This window comes from Stenella coeruleoalba, assembly GCF_951394435.1.
Source record: "Stenella coeruleoalba genome assembly, chromosome: 1".
Lineage (NCBI taxonomy): Eukaryota > Metazoa > Chordata > Mammalia > Artiodactyla > Delphinidae > Stenella > Stenella coeruleoalba.
Genome location: NC_137169.1, coordinates 115317539 through 115337794, shown reverse-complemented (window position 1 = coordinate 115337794; position 20256 = coordinate 115317539). Strand labels below are relative to the sequence as shown.

General features: G+C 47.5%; 1 protein-coding gene across 1 annotated transcript in view; it reads right to left on the bottom strand.

Annotated features, from left to right (window-relative positions):
• Positions 1-2480: 2480 nt before the first annotated feature.
• The window catches only part of LOC307195364 (sodium/potassium-transporting ATPase subunit alpha-4-like), a gene marked incomplete at both ends in the record, with an annotated part of 29973 nt that continues 12197 nt past the window's right edge, over positions 2481-20256 (bottom strand). The window contains 14 exon segments of the mRNA XM_079939449.1: positions 2481-2509; positions 2793-2884; positions 5475-5576; positions 5670-5797; positions 8583-8728; positions 9992-10079; positions 10083-10115; positions 10272-10426; positions 12210-12300; positions 12302-12382; positions 12703-12853; positions 13253-13389; positions 17334-17506; positions 17870-18059. Coding sequence (XP_079795575.1) covers positions 2481-2509; positions 2793-2884; positions 5475-5576; positions 5670-5797; positions 8583-8728; positions 9992-10079; positions 10083-10115; positions 10272-10426; positions 12210-12300; positions 12302-12382; positions 12703-12853; positions 13253-13389; positions 17334-17506; positions 17870-18059 — 1596 coding nt within the window.

The following is a 20256-nucleotide window of genomic DNA, read 5'->3' as shown; positions in this document are numbered from 1 at the left end:
GGTGGAGCTGGAGAGACCTCAGAACCCATCTCAAGAGAGCAACCAACGTGCCCACAGCCCCGTGACCAGAGCAAAGACAGCAGGGGAGACAGGTGGACCCGCCCGGACGTATGTGACCTAGATGACGTCCAGCCCCAACTTCTCCTTCTGCTGCGCTCTGGAGGAGGGGGGACCACTGGGACAGAGACATTGGGACCTTAGACTCGTTCCATCCTGAATCTGACCTCTCGTACCCCCAGGGTGTGAGATGGGACGAAATGGTGACCCAGGCCTGCCCCATTCCCTCTCTGCTTCTGCAGCTACCAGGCTGTTTCATCCCATCCTCCTTCCTCTCCTTGGCCCTGGCTCTCCAGAGCCACCCGGATCCCTTCCAGCAGCTGCACCCCTCCCCTCCTCCCTGTCCTCCTCTCCCATACTTTGCTCTATACTTTCTATTCAAATCCTTCCCTCTAGGCCCCTGCCTTGAGGCTCAGCCACCGATATCAAATGACCCTAATTTGGGGCCTCTGTATTTTTAACCCACCAGACACCCAAAGCTCCTGCTACTGAAACTCGAGGAGCTGGCCCCTCCATGCTCCCCCACCCCACCTCACTCACACACAGCCTGGCCCCTCCGTCTTCTGGGCTCTGGTTCAGCCCTGTCAGCATCGGGGAAGGACCCCAGACTGATACAGCCCTGTCCCTAGGAGACCTTGTGTTGGAGGAGGGAGGGGAGCAGGTGGGAGTGAGACCTCTGAGGAGGGCCCGATGTAGGGGGAGAGGGGCTGGTGTACCTTACGACAGCCTTCCCTTTGCTAGTCCATGGCCTCTCATCCTCCAGACTCGTCCACGGCCCTTCCTCTATCACTATCCTGTTTTTCTTTTGCATTGGTATAATTTTGGCCCCGCCTTCATCATAAGACTAGCCTGAAAAGTGGTTGAGGGCACAAGCTCTGCAATCAGACAGACCTTGGTGTCCTCATCTATAAAACCGGGCGGGGTGGTAAGAATGTATTTGTTGTATGGACTAATGGATGGTGTGAGTAAGGCCTTTGTCTACCGCCAGACAGAATGTGTGGTCACTTAACACATGTGCTTTGTTTTTGGTGACAGTCTACGACTGCCACCAGCTTTTCTCAGCATTTCTGTCTCTCTGTATGCTGTTCGGCACAGCCAACCCTCTCCTCTAAAAGAAGCCTGAGAGTGAACCGATCCACAGGGTAAAGTGGACCAGCTCACAGAGCAAAAGCCAGCGAGTGGGTGAAGAGGAAGGAAGAGCTGCCGCCAAGGGTGGGCAGGAGAGAAAGGCTCGCGGGGACTCCTCATGTGCCTGAGACACAGCGAGTGCTGGGCCCAGGCTTGGAGGCCAGGCTTTGGGGAACGTCTCTCACTTGTGTGGAGCTGGGGCATGAGGGGGCAGGTGCTTTGCCTAGAGTAAAGGCTACAGGGATCCATTCAGCGTTGTTCCAGCCTCTATTTCAAGGTTAGGCCAGAGAAAACAGCTGAGGGCTGGGATGGGGTCGAGATGCCCTAATGACTGGGGCTACGGGAACACCAGTCCCTTCCTCAGAGGCAGGGCAGCGGCCCCACATTCACCACTCACCATGTGGCCCCTTCCAAGTCATTTAACCTCTCTGGAGCTCAGGTTCTTCATGATAAAATAAGGTCTAGCACGAAAAGTCTATGAGTCTGTGAGTTGATCTGAGGAACTGAGTGGACACTGTGGTCCCTCTGTAACGTGTGGCTCCCCCGCTCCTCTCTCACCTCCTCTGTTTCTCTGATCCCAGGACTTGTCCTGTCCTTGCTCTCTGTCGGGTTGGAGAGTGACTTTGAGGGGGTAGCCCTCAAGGGGCAAGGACGCTTGATTCTGATCCCTTCCCAGCCTCGACTCTGGTCCCTGAAAGACCTCCCCTGCCTGGCTCCCATGAAGATCTAGGGAGAGAGCATCACAGTAACCCCCAATCTCCAAAAATCAGATGCGACACATCCAGGAGCTAAGGGCTGTTGCAAACATTTACTCTTTTGTGTGTGTGTGTGTGTGTTACGCGGGCGTCTCACTGTTGTGGCCTCTCCCGTTGTGGAGCACAGGCTCCAGACGCGCAGGCTCAGCGGCCATGGCTCACGGGCCTAGCCACTCCGCGGCATGTGGGATCTTCCCGGACGGGGGCACGAACCCGTGTCCCCTGCATCGGCAGGCGGACTCTCAACCACTGCGCCACCAGGGAAGCCCAACATTTACTCTCTTGACTGGCTACTGAGCCCCCTGCTGGACTCCAGTCAGATGCAGGCTGGGCTCCCCTCAAGCCACCTCGTCTCCTATCCATGGTGCCCTCAACCCAGCCCTAGGATCACCTGTCTCTCTCATCCAAAGTTCTTCCTCCTGGCATCTCCCTGCCCCAACTGATGTGCACTCTCAGTTTTCCCAAACTCATTACCGCAACCCTCCCCCACCTGGCGCTCAGGACACCCTGATGTCATGTGAAGATCTTCCTCTGTTGAGTTTAGTAGTAGGTCTCCTTCTCCAGCCAGCCTGTGGAAGAGAAGAGACCAGAGTGAACTGGGGAAGGCCTCAAGGGGAGACAAACAGAAGGGTGAGCCAGGACAAGGTGGGAGGCTTGACGGTGGAAGGCAGGGCCCTGAGGATTGGAAGGAGCCGCGTGCTGGGGTCAAGGACTAGAGGGCAGGGTCCAGGCACAGCACAGGCTGGGCAGTGAGCTGGGGAGAAGGGCAGTGGGCCTGGAGGAACCAGGGGGAGTGGGGCAGCTGCTCAGGACGCTGGCAGACTCTCAGGCCAGGGTGCAGGGGAGCCTCACCGCCAGGGTGACGATAGATGATGAGTTTTCTGATTTCATCATAGACAAAGATGAGGACGCTGTAGGGAGTGGCACAGAGCCACCAGGTTATCCTGAAGAGAGCAAAAGCTGGTCAGCGGGGGCGGAGATAGAGGGGCCAGTGAAAGGCAGGTGCAGAGAACAGTGCCTGGGAATCGAGTATTTCATTTGTTGTGTGGGAGGTTGATCCCTACCTTTGAGGAGGTCAGAGCCTGGGGAGTGAGGGCGGAGGGGCCCAAGACGGCAGCATAAAAAGCCAGTGAGAACAGAAAGGGATAAATGCCATATTAGAGGTACATGCAGTGTTCACAGAGATTGTCTACCAGCTTTTGTGGAGTCGCTGAGGGAGACTTCCTTTGCTTTCTGGGTTCTCTAGACCTTGCAGACACAAACTCCAAGCAGGATGGGTCTGAGACTAGATGTGGGGTAGATCTTGCCAGGGAATATATACACTCTTCCATATTGCAAAGATGGTGAAATCTTTTTCTTCCTGAATCTCTTCTATAGACCAGGAAGATGGACTCTGGGGAGGGGTTGAATCAGGACCACATTTGTCCCTTGGATGATAGAGAGATGGCTTAGAGCAGCATTGTCCGACAGAAATATACTGTGAGGGCTTCCCTGGTGGCTCAGTGGTTAAGAATCCACCTGCCAATGCAGGGGACACGGGTTCGAGCCCTGGTCCGGGAGGGTCCCACATGCCGCGGAGCAACTAAGCCCGTGCGCCACAACTACTGAGCCTGCGCTCTAGAGCCCGCGTGCCACAACTACTGAGCCCACGTGCCACAACTGCTGAAGCCCGCGTGCCTAGAGCCTGTGCTCCGCAACAAGAGAAGCCACTGCAATGAGAAGCCCATGCACCGCAACGGAGAGTAGCCCCCGCTCACTGCAACTAGAGAAAGCCCGCGCCCAGCAACGAAGACCCAACACAGCCAAAAATAAATAAATAAAATAAATACATTTCTAAAAAAAAAAAGAAATATACTGTGAGCCACATATGATAGTTAATATTTTCTATTAGCTACATGAAAATAAGTAAAAAGAAACAAGTGCAATTAATTTTAATGTTTTATTTAACCCCAAATATCCAAAATATTATTGCTTCAACATGTAATCAATATAAACATAATTAATGAGTTATTTTACATTCTTCTATTTATCCCGAGTCCTCGAAATCCAGTGAGCATTTTACACTGACAGTGTATCTCAAGTCAGACACTAAATTTTCAGTGGTTAAAGGAAAATGTAGTCTAACCAAACCCATAAAGTTGTATTTAATTGAAAAATATTTGACATTGGCTTAGTTTTTAACATTCAGTTAACTAAAATGATAAATTCAGTGTCTCAGTCTCACTAGCCATATTTCAAGAGCTCAGTAGTTGCGTAAGGATGGTGGCTACCATATTGGACAGGGCAGGCCTAGGCCATGGTTCATTACACACACACACAGACACCCCTCAACCAATATAAACAGTTACACACATACAGTCATGCATTCATTCAACAACAATTATCATGTCTACTCTGTGTATGTGCTAGGTCCTGGGGAAATAAAAATGATGACGTGATGGTCTTTGATCTCAAGAAGCTCAAGCAATCAGGGAAAAGAGGTTGGATAAACACACAAATAATCACAGTATTAGGTGATGAGTTTTATGGTCAAGATATGTACAAGAGTGTTTGGGAGCACAGTTAATACTCAGCCATGTTTACTCTCATATGTTGACATTAATAGCGGCAACAACTGAGCTACTATTAACAAAGTGCCCGCCGGGACCCAAATGCCAGGCTTCATGTATTATATGCATTTCTACATGTAATAATCAGAACAGTCTGCCAGGTGTGTGTTATCGAGACTTTGCAGTTGAAGCTGAGGCTCAGAGAGGTTACCAGCTTGTCCAAGGTCATAGAATAATACACAGTACAGCCAAAATTCAAACCTGAATTGTCAGTATCTAAGGGCAGTGCCAATGTCTTTTATTAAACATTAATTGAGCAGCTACAGAATACAAAGCATTGTGTAAAACACTCCAAGGGACAGAAAGGTGAGCAAAGTGTGTAAACACATAGAAAATCAGTTGGAAGACTACACACTAAATTATTAATAGAGGTTACCAATGCAGGGTTGGGGAGGAGTGGGAATGAAATGGGAGTTTTGCTTTCTTCTTTATAAAAATGTTAAATGGAAAAGTTTCACAAGCATATACTAATGTAAAAAACAAAGAAACAAAAACTTGGGACTTGAACCAAACAAGGTACCAGACAGTAAGAATTTCAGTATGCCCACCCACCTATATGCACATTAAAACGGATTTACAGAAGTACAGCAGAGTTAGCCATGCATAGATGAGGCTGTTTTATGATTACACCAGCTCCAAGCAGTGTGTAGCCTGGGACAGCTATACCACACATTATCATAGAAAAGGTACCACTCTGTTAAGCACTGGCAAATCTGCTAAGTTTGCATGTCTAGTGGGTTGCGATCACTTGGTACAGTCCCTAATTCCTCCCCAGATAGGATGCGCTGTGGGAGCACAGGCAGTTCTCTCTACATCACTGAGTGGAGCCTGCTCCCCTCTTGACTTCCCCGCTCAAACACGCCTCCTCGCATGTGCTCTCCCTGTGCCCAGAGACGCCCCGCCTTGCACCCCTCCCCTTACTCACTTGAGTGGGTACATTCGCAGGGCCACGTCCATGCCTGGAGTGTAGGACAGAAAAGCAGCCAGGAACGTCTCCTCCAGGATCCCAAATATTAGGATCTTGTTTCTGAGAGGAAATGTTTAAGGGTGTGTTGGAGGTCGGGAGGGAGAGTTAGGGGTGCAGTTCGGGGGAGTGTTGGGGCCGGTGGACGGTGCTCACATCATGCCCTGCGGGAAGACAGAGTTTCTGCAGGTCTTGCAGCTGAGGTCAGCCCACTGCACGACCACGGTGCTGGCAAAGAAGGCCGTGTGGCACGTGAACTCCAACACCTTGCGCTGTTCATAGGTCTGGGGGAGGGTGGGCAGAGGGGAGCCGTCAGTGTCAGGAGGGATTCAAATATGCCTCAAAGGCCTCTTCCTTTTCCTGCCTCCCCGGACCCCAAGGCTGACATAGGTCCCCTATTTAGATTCCTGCAGCCCTTCACGTGTATCTCTGTCTTAGCACTTTCCATGTTGTAATTGTGAGTTGTTTATATGTTTGTCTTCCCTGTCTGAGAGCCCCTCAAGGGCAAGCACCTTGTCTTACTTATCTCTGTGTCTCCTCTCCCCATGCTTCGTTCAGTGAGTGGCAGGTACTATGGCTCAATAAATATTTACTAAGAAGAAGGGTGGTGTAAGAGAAGAAGCTGGACTTCAAGAGGAAAACAGGGTCAGAGGAAAAAGGTAAGGAAGATGGGGCTAGAGGGGAATCTGCATGCAGAGGGGAACGGGATACCCGAAGAGTGGTACCGGATGGGGAGGCATTCACTCATCCATTTGTTCATTCTTTCATTCACATTTTACACAGAAGGAACTTAGAATCCAGTGGGGAAGATAAATATGCTATGTCAGCACAGTAGGTAGGTTACAAGAGGGAGATCACAGAAGGCTATGGAAACACAGGAGAGGAGCATCTAAATTCGACTGGAGAAAAAGCCCATTTAAAAAGAAATAAAACAGCATGTTTATAAATAACTTGTAGGTCGAATAAAGAATTTGAAAATATGTAGGACTAAACAATAATGAGATACTACAGATAGAACCTCATGGGATGTGGTCAATGTTGTACTTGGAGGGAAATATAGAGCCCTAAACAATTAGAAAACAAAGGCTGGAAATCGATGAGCCAAGCATTGAAGTTAGAATGAGACCTGTCAGCACATTTCTGTGCATCAGATCATACCACCACTATCCCCTGCAGCCAGCTACCAAAACTGAGCCACTCCCATCATCACTTGAAAATTTTAGCTCCTGACTCACCATCACTCTAACTGCTGTGTCCTCGGATTTGGAGATTTAAATATCCATGTTGATGATCCTTCCCGTACCATGGTCTCACAGTCTTAATCTTCTCCTCCAACTGTATCCTCTACTCCCCACCCGGCTGCTTACTTCCATGGTTAAACTCCAGACATTGTCTTTTCCAATAGCCACAATTTTTCTGTGATTTTAATTTCAAGCACCTCTTTTCTCTCTGATCACTGTCTTTATCTTTCCATCTCACCTACTCTAGTATCCCAATTCCAACACTTCTTGGACTTGGACTTAAAATCCATGGACCCAGTATGTTATATATTTGGCTATTATCTTTCTCCCCTCCCACGCTGTGCCCCTAACTAGAATATAAGCCCCATGAGAGCAGTAACTTGGCCATTTTTGTTCACTACTATATTCCAGGGACAAAATAGTACCTGGTGCATAGAAGATGCTCAACAAATACTTGCTGAATGAATGAATGAAAGAATGGTGATCAATGGAATTACTGCTAGAGGTATTTAGAAGATAAGGAGCTATCTAGCAGTATGTAGGGTACTCCCTGGGTGGGCAGCTCTATACGCGATTATCTGAAGATTACAGCAATGGAAGAGGCAGAGACCTTGCCTTTATGGCATTTATTCCGCAGGTCAATTGTTCTCAACCCGTTTTGCAATATCTCAAGACGTCACTGATGTAATTTGACATTAATTCAAATTAATTATCTTTAACTTATTGTAAATAAACATGTGTCAAGCTTCATCTTGGTAGCAGGGAGATGGTATCAAGATATAAAACTAACAAGGGGCTTGATCTGAGGACTGAGGAGATGTTGACAAGGTACATAGCAATGAGGACTCTAGGCATCTTTGGACCCTGGAGCAGTGTTGGTAGCTGGGAACATCGACATCTGTTGGTCTCATGAGGCTCAGATAGTGGAAGCCTACTGTGTATGAGGGGCAATGTTCCAACAGCCCCGATTTTAACATACCTTTGAGAGACCTGCAGTTAGCTTGGTTTGGAGACATCATGGTGAAGTGGGAAAGTGCCGGCCAGGAATCAGTCCAGATTTCTAGTCCAACTGTTATAGGGATTCATTGTGGGACTTTAAGCAAGTCACTAAGTCTTTCCAGTAGACCATAATGTCCTCTGTAGACTGTGTGAACTCTGTGGTCCTATGATTCTAGCAAAAATTGGTGTCACATCTCCCACTGTCTTAGAAATTGAGATGGGAGTGTTCACAGATGCAAACAGGCATACTCACTAAAATTCTTAAGCAAATATTGTTGGTTGGAGGGCTTCAGTTTGGACCTTATTCATCTTGGGTGTTAGGAATGACTAATACAGAGACGCATCCTCTAAGTTTAAAAAGTTTAGAAGAACAAGGAAGAGATATACAAAGAAAATACATTTTCAGATTTAAAATCATACTCTTTGACTACCCTTGGAAAAGGAGCATAACAGGAGGAAGTGGAAGCACTCATTTCTGGGACAATGATGATTAGAACCTGGAAAACCAGAAATCAGCCCCCAAAAGTTGATTGACAAAGTAGACTTCCAGGTCCGAGGAAGCCAAAAAGACCCAGGAAGATAAGGACAGACAACAGACAGTAGGAATTAATGGAAATGAAGTCATCGTAAACAAAGAGAAGAATATTTGCTGATGCGATTGGAGATTGAGGACAAATGTTAGAAAGCTCCTGTAGGACTGGAGATGAGGACCATCTCTGTCTGCCTGGTGCCTCCATTCTCCTACTCTGCAAAAACTTGCTACACTCGCTCTTCCTCATTACTTCTTCACTCTTACCGGTCACAATCTACTACCCTACCTTTTACTCACCCACTGTTGTCCGTAGCTGTCCTCCAGGTCATTGAGGTATCGATTTTCCCAGCTGATGCGGATGCCCAGCAGATCAGTAGGTTTAAAACCATTCTCAGCCAAGATCACAAAGTAGGTGAAGAATCCTGCCAGAGCCTGGATCATCCCTGTGAGTGATAGAGTCACAGGTCAGGGGAACCTGATTCAGAGAAGGAGCTCAGAAGGCAGATCATGGAAGGGGTGCTGCCTGGGGCTTGCTTCTAGCAGGGTTGATGTGTGTCTGAGGTGTATTGCTGAAGATTCATGCCATTAATGATCTGATCCCACCATCTCTGTAGGACTTGTCTCCAAACTCTGACATTTCTTTCTAAGCTGTAATCTAGAGTCATCTTTTTATCATATAAGCTTAAAACTGGAAAGGACCTTAGAGGGGATATGTTCCCTCTCCCAGCTGAGTGAGTGCTGGACTCCACCCTGTCCCTTCTCTCTGACACCAGGACACTCATCAAGTCCTCTCATCCCCTCGCATCTCTCCCATCTGCCCCTTGCCTCTCCCTTGGTCAAAACCTCCATCCCCTCATGCCTGGACCACGGCTATGGCTGACGTTAATGTTTGCCTACTGACCACAGATCTGTGCACTGTGTAGGTACTGGTGGACATTGATTCTTACAACAATTCTGAACTATCATTTACATTTCATAAGTAGGAAAACTGAAGTACGAAAAAGACTCAGTCATTGTCTAGGGTCATACAGGTCGTGAAATTGGGATTCAAACATAGGTATGGCTCCTAAATCTGTGCTTTTTTTCTATGTGTTTCCATCTCTAGATATTAGGATTGTCTCCTCTGTCCCCATCTCTTTCCTGTACCTCTATCGTATCTAGCAACTCAAGAACAAAGACCTCTAATGGCTCTCAAATGTCTTTCAAGGCTGGCCCCGCTATAAATGCTACCTGTGTCCACAGCCTCATTTTCCACTACTTCTTTATCAGGAATAAGCGCTCCACCGAACTGGTTTATTCACTCTTCAACAATCAGGTATCCTCTGGTCCCCCACACCGGACCATCCATTTACTAGTCTAAGTCCTATCTTCCAGCACCAAGTTTAAGTCCTGTTTCCTCCATAAGGCCTCTCCAACTGTCCTCAAGATTGGTGAGTCCTCTTGCTTTGTACTCCTGCAGTATGTCCTATCTATACTCATTTGGCACTTGGAGAACAACTTGCCATCATTTTATGTACTTTTGCTCCTTTTTGACTAGACTCTTAAGTCAAGGGCAGATCAGAGATCAATGTTCTTTTGTGTCCCAGGGCCCAGCACAGTTTGTTGTTAAGAAAATATCTCCCTGACTTCCAAGCCAAGATTGGTCCAGTGGCCACGCCGTTGCAGCCGCTCCCCGCTCCCTTCACCCCTCATTCCTCTGGCCGCACCAATCTGTCCGTAGGCCACACCAGTGAGACGGTCATTCACCAGCTTATCAGTCTTTGGATTCCGTGCAGCCCTCTTCATGATGTCACTTTAGGCCGACTTATAAGCCAAGGAGATAGCAGGGACCTGGAGGATGGAGGGTGGAAGTGACAGGGAACACACAGTTCAGAAGGAAACTCAGAAGTAACTCGAGCTCTGCCCCTCTCCCTGGACATAGATTTTTCCTACTCCTCAGTCTGTTTCACAGGAGTTCCACGAGCTGGATCCCAGCTTAGTCCTCACCATGTCAGTGCCCAGGTCAATGCAGAGGATGGTTATGGTGCCCAGAGGCAGGGGGATACCAAGGATGATGAACAGCAGGAAGGGGGTGATCTCGGGGATGTTGCTGGTCAGGGTGTAGGCGATGGATTTCTTCAGGTTGTCAAAGATTAGGCGGCCTGGGGAGGATGGTCAACCTTCTGTGAGAAGCACAGAGAGTTCACACCTCCCACAAATCAGCTCCTGGACAGAGAGACCACTACAAAGCAGTGTCACAGTCCACGAAAGGGTCCGAAGGTCTTAGGCCTTGGCAGCCCCAGTGTTGTTTCTAAATTGTGTGACTAGTAACTAGAGCCGTGATTTATTAACGAGCCATATCTGTATACTCTTTGTTCTTGGGTTCAACATGGCTACGATCATCTGATCTCTGAAAATTAAGCAGGGTGGGGCCTGTTAATACTTAGAGATGTGTGAGAATGCCGATATAAAAGCCATTAGAAGATGAAGGCTGATTCACAGTAACATGGATGGACCTAGAGGTTATCATACTACGTGAAGTAAGTCAGACAGAGAAAGACAAATATCGTATGATACTGCTTATCTGTGGAATCTAAAATATGACACAAATAAACTTATTTACAAAACAGAAACAGACTCACAGACATAGAAAACAAATTTAGGGTTACCAAAGGGGAAAAGGGGGAGGCAGGGAAGAGATAAATTAGGAGTTTGGGATTAGCAGTTACAAACTACTGTATGTAAAATAGATAAACAACAAGGTCCTACTGTATAGCAAAGAAAACTATATTCAATATCTTGTAATACTATAATGTGAAAAGAATATGAAAAAGAATATATATGTATATATATGTGCATATATATATACGTATGTATCTATCTATCTGTATCTGAATCACTTTGTTATACACCAGAAACCAACACAACATTGTAAATCAACTATACTTCAATTTAAATAAAAGTCCGAAGTGGAAAGAGCCTGGGCTTGGGTTCCAATTCCATTTTCTGCCATAACCAGCTTGTGATCCTGGGCACCCCTCACCTTCATTCCTCCTGCCTTGCAAGATGGCTTGAGTCCTTCCCTGACAACCTTTTCTAATATTGTCGTCCCTCCCTCCACTCCCTGCTTTACTTATTATTTTCCATTGCACTTGTCTTCTTTTATTATACTGTTCAGTTTACTTTATGTCTGTCTGTCTCCACTGGAAATTAAATTACACGAGGGCAGGGATGTGTGCTTTGATTCCCAATTATAGTATCCCCAGCATCAAGAATAATGCCTGGTACCTAGTCGATACTCAGAAAGTTTATTGAATTGAGTGGGTATGAAATACTGAGGATCATACAAGGTCTAAATAAAATGTTAACTATCACTATTATGTGGATTGTCATAGATTTTAATAACATAGCTCCTGGAAGAAATCAGAAATCAGGGAGCCTGGGAAGCAGAATTCTGGGGTTCTCCTGCACGCCAGTGGGTATTGTCTCTGGGAAAGAGGGGCTTAATTTAGCTCATGCAGTCAATGCATAGATCAGGTTCCCGCTGATCTTGATATGTCAACATCATTCAGACAACAGGTTGCTAGAAAGTCCTCCTGAGGTTGTGGAGTACAGAGTAGCCTCACGGTATAGCTACACCCTGAAACTTACTGCAGACGCACTTGAATCCCCGTGAGAGAAGAAAAACACTGCTATGCTGCATTGGGGCCCCACGCTCCCTAGAAAATCTGGACTTTCCTCCAGTCTCATAAGGGCTCCAGAGAGTGATGTGCTAAGTACCAGCTGAATCTAATTTGCAAAATTTTGACTTACAGTGATTTCTCCCAGTCTGTACAGGAGGTTGGAGGATGGGCAAAGGGAATGAGAATAATGTATACCAACTCTCACCTGAGTCTGAGCAGGTGAAGGTTGGTACCTACCAACCTGGGCACCCTGCTTCCTCACCCTCCTCCATTCCTGTGACGATGGAGGCAAAGTTGTCGTCCAGCAGGATCATGTCAGCTGCCTGCTTAGACATATCAGAGCCAGCCAGCGCTGCCCATGGCAATGCCGATGTCCGCCTTCTTCAGCGTGGGGGAGTCATTCACCCCGTCCCCTGTCACCGCCACAATGGCTCCCTGGGTGGAGCACAGAGGGAGTGAAATAATTCTTGTGTCAGATTCAGGGCCCATCCCAAAGGTCAGTTTGATTCCATCATCCCTTGTTTCTTGATGTAATCATGCTTGGTTTAGGCCTCTTGGCCCTTCCTTCTCCTGCACCTCCTGAGATAGCAAAACTCACAGGGAGCCCCCAAATGGATGCCTGTCTCAGGGGTTCATGATGGGATGCTCTCTGGAGCCTCCTCTAGCCCAGCCCACACATTCCTATGCTTGGTTTGGGGCTGGGCTGTGCCACGTGATTCCCTCCAGATTCTCCAAGCCTCCTTGGTCTCCCTTACCAGCCTCTGACATCCCTCTACAAGGATGAGCTTCTGCTGGGGGGAGGTCCGAGCAAACACGGTCTCAGTGTGGTTTTGGAGGATCTCATCAAGCTGCTCTGAGTTCATATTTTTTAGTTCTGAGCCGTGCACCACGATGGCTTTGACATCCCTGAGGGAGAGGAATTTCAAAAGGCTAGTTCAGAGCGTTGAGAATTCCCCAGGTGTCCTGGTGCCCTCTAAGCCATCTTTGCTATAACCTCCTTGTTTCTCCTTTCAACCCCATCTCCTCACTTGTCCCCAGCCACGCACTGTCCCCAGATTGGCACATTGCATTCCTTCCCTCCTCTCCCACCTCCTCCTCCCTCTTCTCTACCTCCTTCTTTGTCCCACCTTCATCGGAAAACCCACTGACATAGTTGCTTGGTCATTTTCCTATTACGTTTTACTTTGCAGTAAGTAAACTCTGTACATCCTACCTATAGAAAGAACCTCTGAAAATGTTGGTGGGTGGGGCAGGCTAAGGATGGAGGGGAAAAATGGCAGATCTGAGTTCTTTCAGGGATCTCACCTGACATTGACCTGGCTGACAGGGACCTTGAGCCGGGCAGCAATGTCCTCTGCTGTCTCGGTGCCTTCTGAGATGATGCCCACACCCTTGGCAATGGGCTTGGCTGTAATGGGATGATCCCCTGTTACCATAATCACCTGGGTTGGAAGGGGAAGGAAAAGGAGCAGAATCATGTTCAGGGAGGTCCTGGCTCCTTCACCTCTCTCACTAAGAACTAACAGATCACTGCTATCATTCCACAGGGGTTTAAGCAGCTCATTCCCAAGAACTTGTGCTGTCAATCAAAACTCTTGCTACGGCTGGTGGCTTCAACCCATGGGAGTGGGTCAGGGCCATCAGACCATAAAACATAGGACAATCTGAGCTCTAGTTTTCCCAAGAATAAATCAGGGATTTGGGTGTATTTAACTGTATTCAGAATTGCATTTAATTGCTCCAGAGGATAATCTGCTTCTTTAAGTTCAAAGACAGAAACACCTACCCGCAGAACAGTGGTAATAAAGGAACGTCTGGAATAATCCATCTGCCTAGCAAAATTTCATCTAGGCCCTCATTCATTTCGATCCTCAGTCTGCCTCTCTTCTTCCCACTGCCTCCTCGTGCCCCTGGATTCCACCCCTTTTCTGGATACCTGGGGCCAGCCCTAGTCCTGTCCCCTTCCTCCCCAAAGATCAGGTGCTTGTGCTCTGTGCTCTTCTAGCCTTCTGTTCTGTGAGTCCTCCTCACATCTCTATGTGATGGCTTGTCTGTCTCTCTCCCCTGCTGGAGAGAGTGGGGCCGTGCCTATGATTCCCTGTTAAGTTTCCAGCCCTAGCATAATTCCTAGCGCATCGTAATCCATCAACAAGCAATTACAGAATGAAGGAAGGATCGCTTCCTGGGAAACACTGCCCACGGTTCCCAAGTGCCCTCCCAGCACATAATTCTCAGGCTCTGGTGGGAGGGAGAAGGGAGCTATCTGACTATGACTGAACTAAGAACAGAGGTCCTGGAAAGGTCAGTCTGTATACTTCCAGAGCGTGGAAATAAGCCTTGAAGGAGTTTTCCCATGAGCCCTCCTCATTCCACACTGGCACAGTGGGCTTGCTGGAAGGAATGCTAACTAATCTGGGATTACCAGAGACTCAGGAAAGGTGTGCTGTGAGCAGTTATGCACACCACAGTGCCCTGGCTTGGGTGTGGGGCACTGGGGCCTCACCAAGTTCGGCCTGGGGGGGGGCACGAGGTAACTGGTGAGGATCTGAGAGGGAACTGCACAGAAGATTAGAAGATTCCAGAGGTGGTTCAGATTGAGCCCTCAGTGATGCCCTTCCAGGCTTACAGTGCCCTGAACGTTTCCTATTGGTTCATCAGTAATGACCTGTAGGACATGTGTGGTAGCTAGCCCAGCTTGACCACTCAGATGGGCCGATCTGCAGTAGTTTCTGGAAGTATCACCTCCATGCCAGGCTGGAGAAATAAAAACAAAGTCAGTCACCCCAAGAGTGAGTTCCTAGGACACAATTTCACAGAACATTGAGATGCATACATACAATAGAAGCGCAGTTCTACAAAGAATGGCTCCCTTTGAAGTAAAGAGCATCTAGTGGTTTCTGGAATTTGTCAAGTACTAAAGGAATTTCATTTCCAACTTCTCGGTGCTGACTGTACCTCTGGTGTTCCCACGCAGTCTTGCCAGCTGCCTTCTTGTGCCCTTGGACTCTCTTCCCCCAGATCAGACCCATCTGAGAGAAACGGTCCAGTGTTGGTGACCATTCTGTAGGCCCTCACGGCTCAGCTGCAGTTCTTAGAGGGGGCTGCGTTCATAGCAGGGGCCAAGTGTCTTCGTACTACTAAGGGCCTCAGGTGGTGGCAAATAGGATGGCATCATTTTATTTTAGTTTTTTTGTTCTTTTTTTTTTTTTTGGCCATGCCAGGCAGCATGTGGGCTGTTACTTCCCCAAACAGGGATCAAACCTGCACCCCTTGCACTGGAAGGGCAGTCTTAACCCCTGGACTGCCAGGGAAATCCCTTATTTTAGTTTTTTAAAATTAAGTTTATTCCAAAAGTCTGAACACGTGGCTCTGAAAAATACCAGTCCCACAGTCAATTGTAAAAACTTGGCTGCCATGCAGCCGTTAACCAGCCTCTTTCAGCAGCCTCATCATATCCATTAGCTTGGCATCAACACCATTTTGGAGTTGACCTTGGAAGGGTCTCCCCTATGGGACAACCCCCCGTATAACCATTACATTTTGTCTTCCTTGAAGGATGGCCTCCTGTGTACGTCTTACATTTTCTTAGAGGGAAAAAGGGTGTGATTCAAAATTCCTCACCAAGTCTGCCAAATTTCTGTCAGCTTCAGATCCAGAAGAAGTAAGAAATTAAAATGTAAACCTGTGCCCAGAACAAGGGCTGGCCCAGAAAGCACCAGGCCTCCTGCTTCAGGTGTCAGCTCCAGGCCAGCCGGAATCCTATTCAGACTCTTACCTATCACAGCTCGCTCTGCCTCAGGCCGTGACCGTGTCCTGCTCTGGCAGGCCACCTGGCTCAAATCGCCTCTTTGTCTCCTGGTTGGGCCTCCCCCCCACAGTAGGCACAACTGTAACTCTCCTTCTGGCTAAAGAGATCCGTAAATTCCCAGGTGAGGTAAATTTTAGACCGTGTTATTATGTGCACAGAAATAACACAAAGCACAATAATAACCACAATGTTATTCCTCATGCTGGCAGCCCACCTCGAAGCTGAGAAAATGCAAATGAACCCCTTCTCCATTTATCTCCCACAGTATGTATGACGTGATAGCTTATAGAACCACGGAGGAGTGTTAAGATATGTGGCTGTCCTATGCAGACGCGTTACAATCATGCTGTCTCCTCACAGAACCGTACCACCCCAAACATCTTGTAGTAATTAGGGAATTCACTCAGAATAATTTCCTATATCCATCCCTTGGTTCCCACTGTAGTGACCAATCATTGTACTCAGTGCAGCCCAGGCTGCCCCGAGACAAACTGCCAACAGTCAAAGGTCAAGATGAAGCCTTCTCGAACAGATAGCATCCAGTTCTCCTTAAATACTTCTAGCCCCACTCCCTCCAACCTGCCCTCCCAGATACTCCCAGAATATCAAGTATGAGCAGGGAAGGTGACAATACCTAATCTAGGAAGATGTATAGGAGTCTTAGAATTTGAAATGTGGGATACAGAGCATCTCAGGATTAGAGGAATTTTACTGCTGCTATCCCGTGAAGTCCATAGAGGAATTCCCATCTCTGGGTTTGTTCTGCAGCTGCATTTTACTCTCAGACCACTTCAAGTGGTCCAAACCAGAAGTTTTGGTTTCTAGCTTTTACTCCTGGACGTACACCTGTTAGGGCAGCTGCTCACCCTGAGTCAGGTCCGTTGAGGGCCCCCAGCTCTCAGTCTCTCATTCTCACTAGTGTCTGCTCCAGGCCCCCAGCCCTCTTGGCCTCACCCTTTTTACAACCCATCCAGCAGTACATTTATATGACACCTTCTACCACTTTGTTACTCCTAGTGCGGCCTGCAGACCAGCAGCAATGGCATCAGCTGGGAGCGTGTTACAAATGCAGAATCTTGGGGTGTGCTAGTCCTACTGAATTAGGATTTGCATTCCAACAAAACCCCCAGGCGATTCACATGCACATTAGTTTGAGAAGCGCTGTCCTAGGGTGATGCTTCTCAAATTTGTCTGCACATCAGAATCTCTAGGAAAGTTTTAAAAAATACAGATGCCTGGGTCCCACCCTGAACGTTGCTAATTGAATGGGTCTGGAGTATGGCCAAGGCATCCGATTTTTAAAGCTCCCCTGGTGATCCCATTTTATTTTTTAATTTTATTGAAGTATAGTTGATCTACGATGTTGTGTTCGTCCCCTGGTGATTCTAATGTTCGATGCAAGGCAGGATTCTAACGACAGAGGACACTTATTATTAAGTTCTCTCTTAAGACCGCAACTCATAAGCTCAGGAGGCAGAAATCAGTTCAGTTAAACCAAGAACCTACTCTGTCCGAGGTTTTCTACTGTTGATCCAGTTTATGATAAGTGAGGGGCATCTGGGAGGCTCCAGTGTTTACCTTAATCCCGGCACTCCGACACTTGCCCACGGCATCAGGCACTGCAGCTCGGGGAGGGTCAATCATGGAGATGAGCCCCACAGAACAGAGGTTATCCATGGGAAAATTGATTTCATCGGTGTTAAACTTGAATCCCTTGGAGTAAGTGTTCGGCAGACTCAAGAAGCAGAACCCTAGAGAGAGACAGAAGAAAGGACCAGTAGTCATTCCACTGTCTATGTCTCTATCCTGCTCGCCCCAACCTCCTAGATTTTTCAGCCCACAACTAATGACTGTTTTTTTTTTTTTTTTTGCGGTATGCGGGCCTCTCACTCTTGTGGCCTCTCCTGTTGCGGAGCACAGGCTCCGGACGCGCAAGCTCAGCGGCCATGGCTCACGGGCCCAGCCGCTCCGCGGCATGTGGGATCTTCCCAGAGCGGGGCACGAACCCGTGTCCCCTGCATCGGCAGGCGGACTCTCAACCACTGCGCCACCAGGGAAGCCCTAATGACTGTTTTGATGCCACTCTTCAAAGGCTTCTCCCACAGCCCCCTCACCTAGCACGCGTTCCCCCAGATTGCCCAGTTCCAAGTAGGCATTCTGGAAGGCTTCCTTCATTTCATCATCCGTTGGGTACTGCTGCCCTTTCAGAAGGCAAGTAGAGCAAAACTCCAAGATCCTCTCAGGCGCCCCCTTCATGATCGGTACGTGGGTCTGGGAGCCGTCCTCCCAAAGGTGGATGGACACCTAGGGAGAGGAGAGGAACAGGAGGAGAGAGCGAGGGTTGGGGCAAAAAAGCAAGGGTAAGGTTTTTGAGGGCAAAGCCGACAGGCAAGCTGCGTCACACCTCCATTTCCTTTGTCCCCTAAACCAGCGCAACCCCCTCCCTCCAGCCAAATCCGACCTTTGGTTGAGCCCACCCCTCCTCCCTTGCAGGAACCCCCAGCCTGGTATTATCTGCACAGGAATCTGTTATCTTCTCAGCCAGACTGGACGTGAAGGGCAGCCCAGGCACTCTCCCCTCCCTGCTTCCTCTCTGCCTGGGTGGCTAGAAGCAGAAGTCACGGGGCCACAGAGACAGCAGAGTAGACAGGAAAGAAAACTTAGAGTCAAACACCTGTGCTCTAAGGCCAGCAGGAATGCTTCCTTAGCTGTATGACCTCAGGTCAGTCCACTTAACCTCTCCAAACCTTGGCTCCTTTGATAAAATGTAAAAGGTTCTGCGTTGCCCACCTCATTGGGTTTTTATAAAAGAAAGATAATATTTGTAAAGAATATATTGAAAAACACTGACAGTTCTTTACCGTGGTTGTTTGAGCCTGAAGGACGGGATTAGGACGAATAGTAATAACAACATTTATTGAGCACTTATTATGTGCCAGCCACTGTTCCAAGTGCTTTACATGAGTTGTCATTTAATCCTCTCAGCTACTACCCTGTAGTAGTACTATCAATTTCTTTATTTTATAGATGACAAAACTAAGGTTAAGCTGTGTCCAGAATCACACAGCTAGAAAGTAGGGGCTGTCAAGGAAAGAACCCAAATTAACTCACTTTAGAACATGCTCTCTTAACCAACCTATGCTCTAAGTTCTTCGTTAACTCTGTCATCACACATTTAGTGGTGAAGTCTACTTAAAACTTATGATTGTTGCTTTGTTTTTATTAATACTGTCTTTTATTTTTTCCCAAAAAATAAAGTTACCTATTCACTTTGAGTTACCAAACTCTTTAGGCATTCTGACTTGTTTAGTTTGACACTGAATCGTGGTTGCTTCTTACGTTTTTATGTTCATTTTGGGGACTGATGAATAAACTGTTTTCCAAGTGTTGCCAGTAGAATTTGTATAATCACATCTTTCATAATTTTGTTTATATGTTGAATGTACTGTTATTTTGTGTTCGTGAATTTTTTTTTTTTTTACCAATAAACAGAACACGTCTCAAAACCAAAAAGAAGAAAAAAAAGAATATATCGAAAACTGTGAAGCACAATGCAAAAACTGTTAGCCATTCTAGCCCCATGTCTCCTGGAAACATGGCACGGCCCCTGAGAGGGGCTCGACGGTACGAGTTGGGGGTCCCTGTGGCTCAGCTGGGGAGGGGAGAGCGTAGTCAGGAAGGGAACCTGAGGAGACAACTTGAGGACAGAGAAATAAGATCAGTTTCATTTTTCATTTTCCTGTGATCTGGGAAAAGGAACTGTCTCTGGGTTTCCTCTTATGATCGACAGGAAATTCCTGCTACGTAGCCTGTTGGGTAACAAAATCAGCACAATGAGAGGAATTGAGCTTGTGGTACCGAGGGGACCAGACTGTACTGGCCCAAGGAGAAGCTGGGTGGGAAACCTGCGTGTAAAATGTGGTTAAAACGGCTTCTTTGGAAACTTTCCCAAAACTGTTATATTCAAAATATACTTAAGCAGTTAAGAGGGGAAACCTAAACTCATGTAAGGAGAAAGCTGTAAAAAAATTTTTAAAAATTTTTCTGAGTGCTTAAAACCTATTTGTTGACTATCAGAGATTATCAGAGACGGCAGCAAGACCTGCTTAAGCTAGTAATTTGAGCACAGAAGCATCACATCTTGATAGAAAATTACAGGTGAAAAAGATGGGAGAAATCTTGAAATATCAGAACAGAGAAACTTCTTCCTTTCATTTTGATCTCAGAGATGGAAAGAGACCAGGCCTTGCAAATGACCGCCAGGCTAAGATGTCCCTTGCGGGCCAGAGCCTCTGACTGTCCCAAGAACAAGCTGATTAAGGCAGGTTGTTCTTGGGTACGGAGCAAAAGGAGCCAGAGGGGTTTCCTTGGACCCCCCAAGCAAGCCCCGCCAGAGCTGGGTAGCTTGCAGGCTGGCCGAGCACACTTGGTGCAGAGAAAGATTTTGCTGTTTGAATTTGGTATTCGGTAGCTCAGAAAAGGCACTAACGTTGTCATTTGG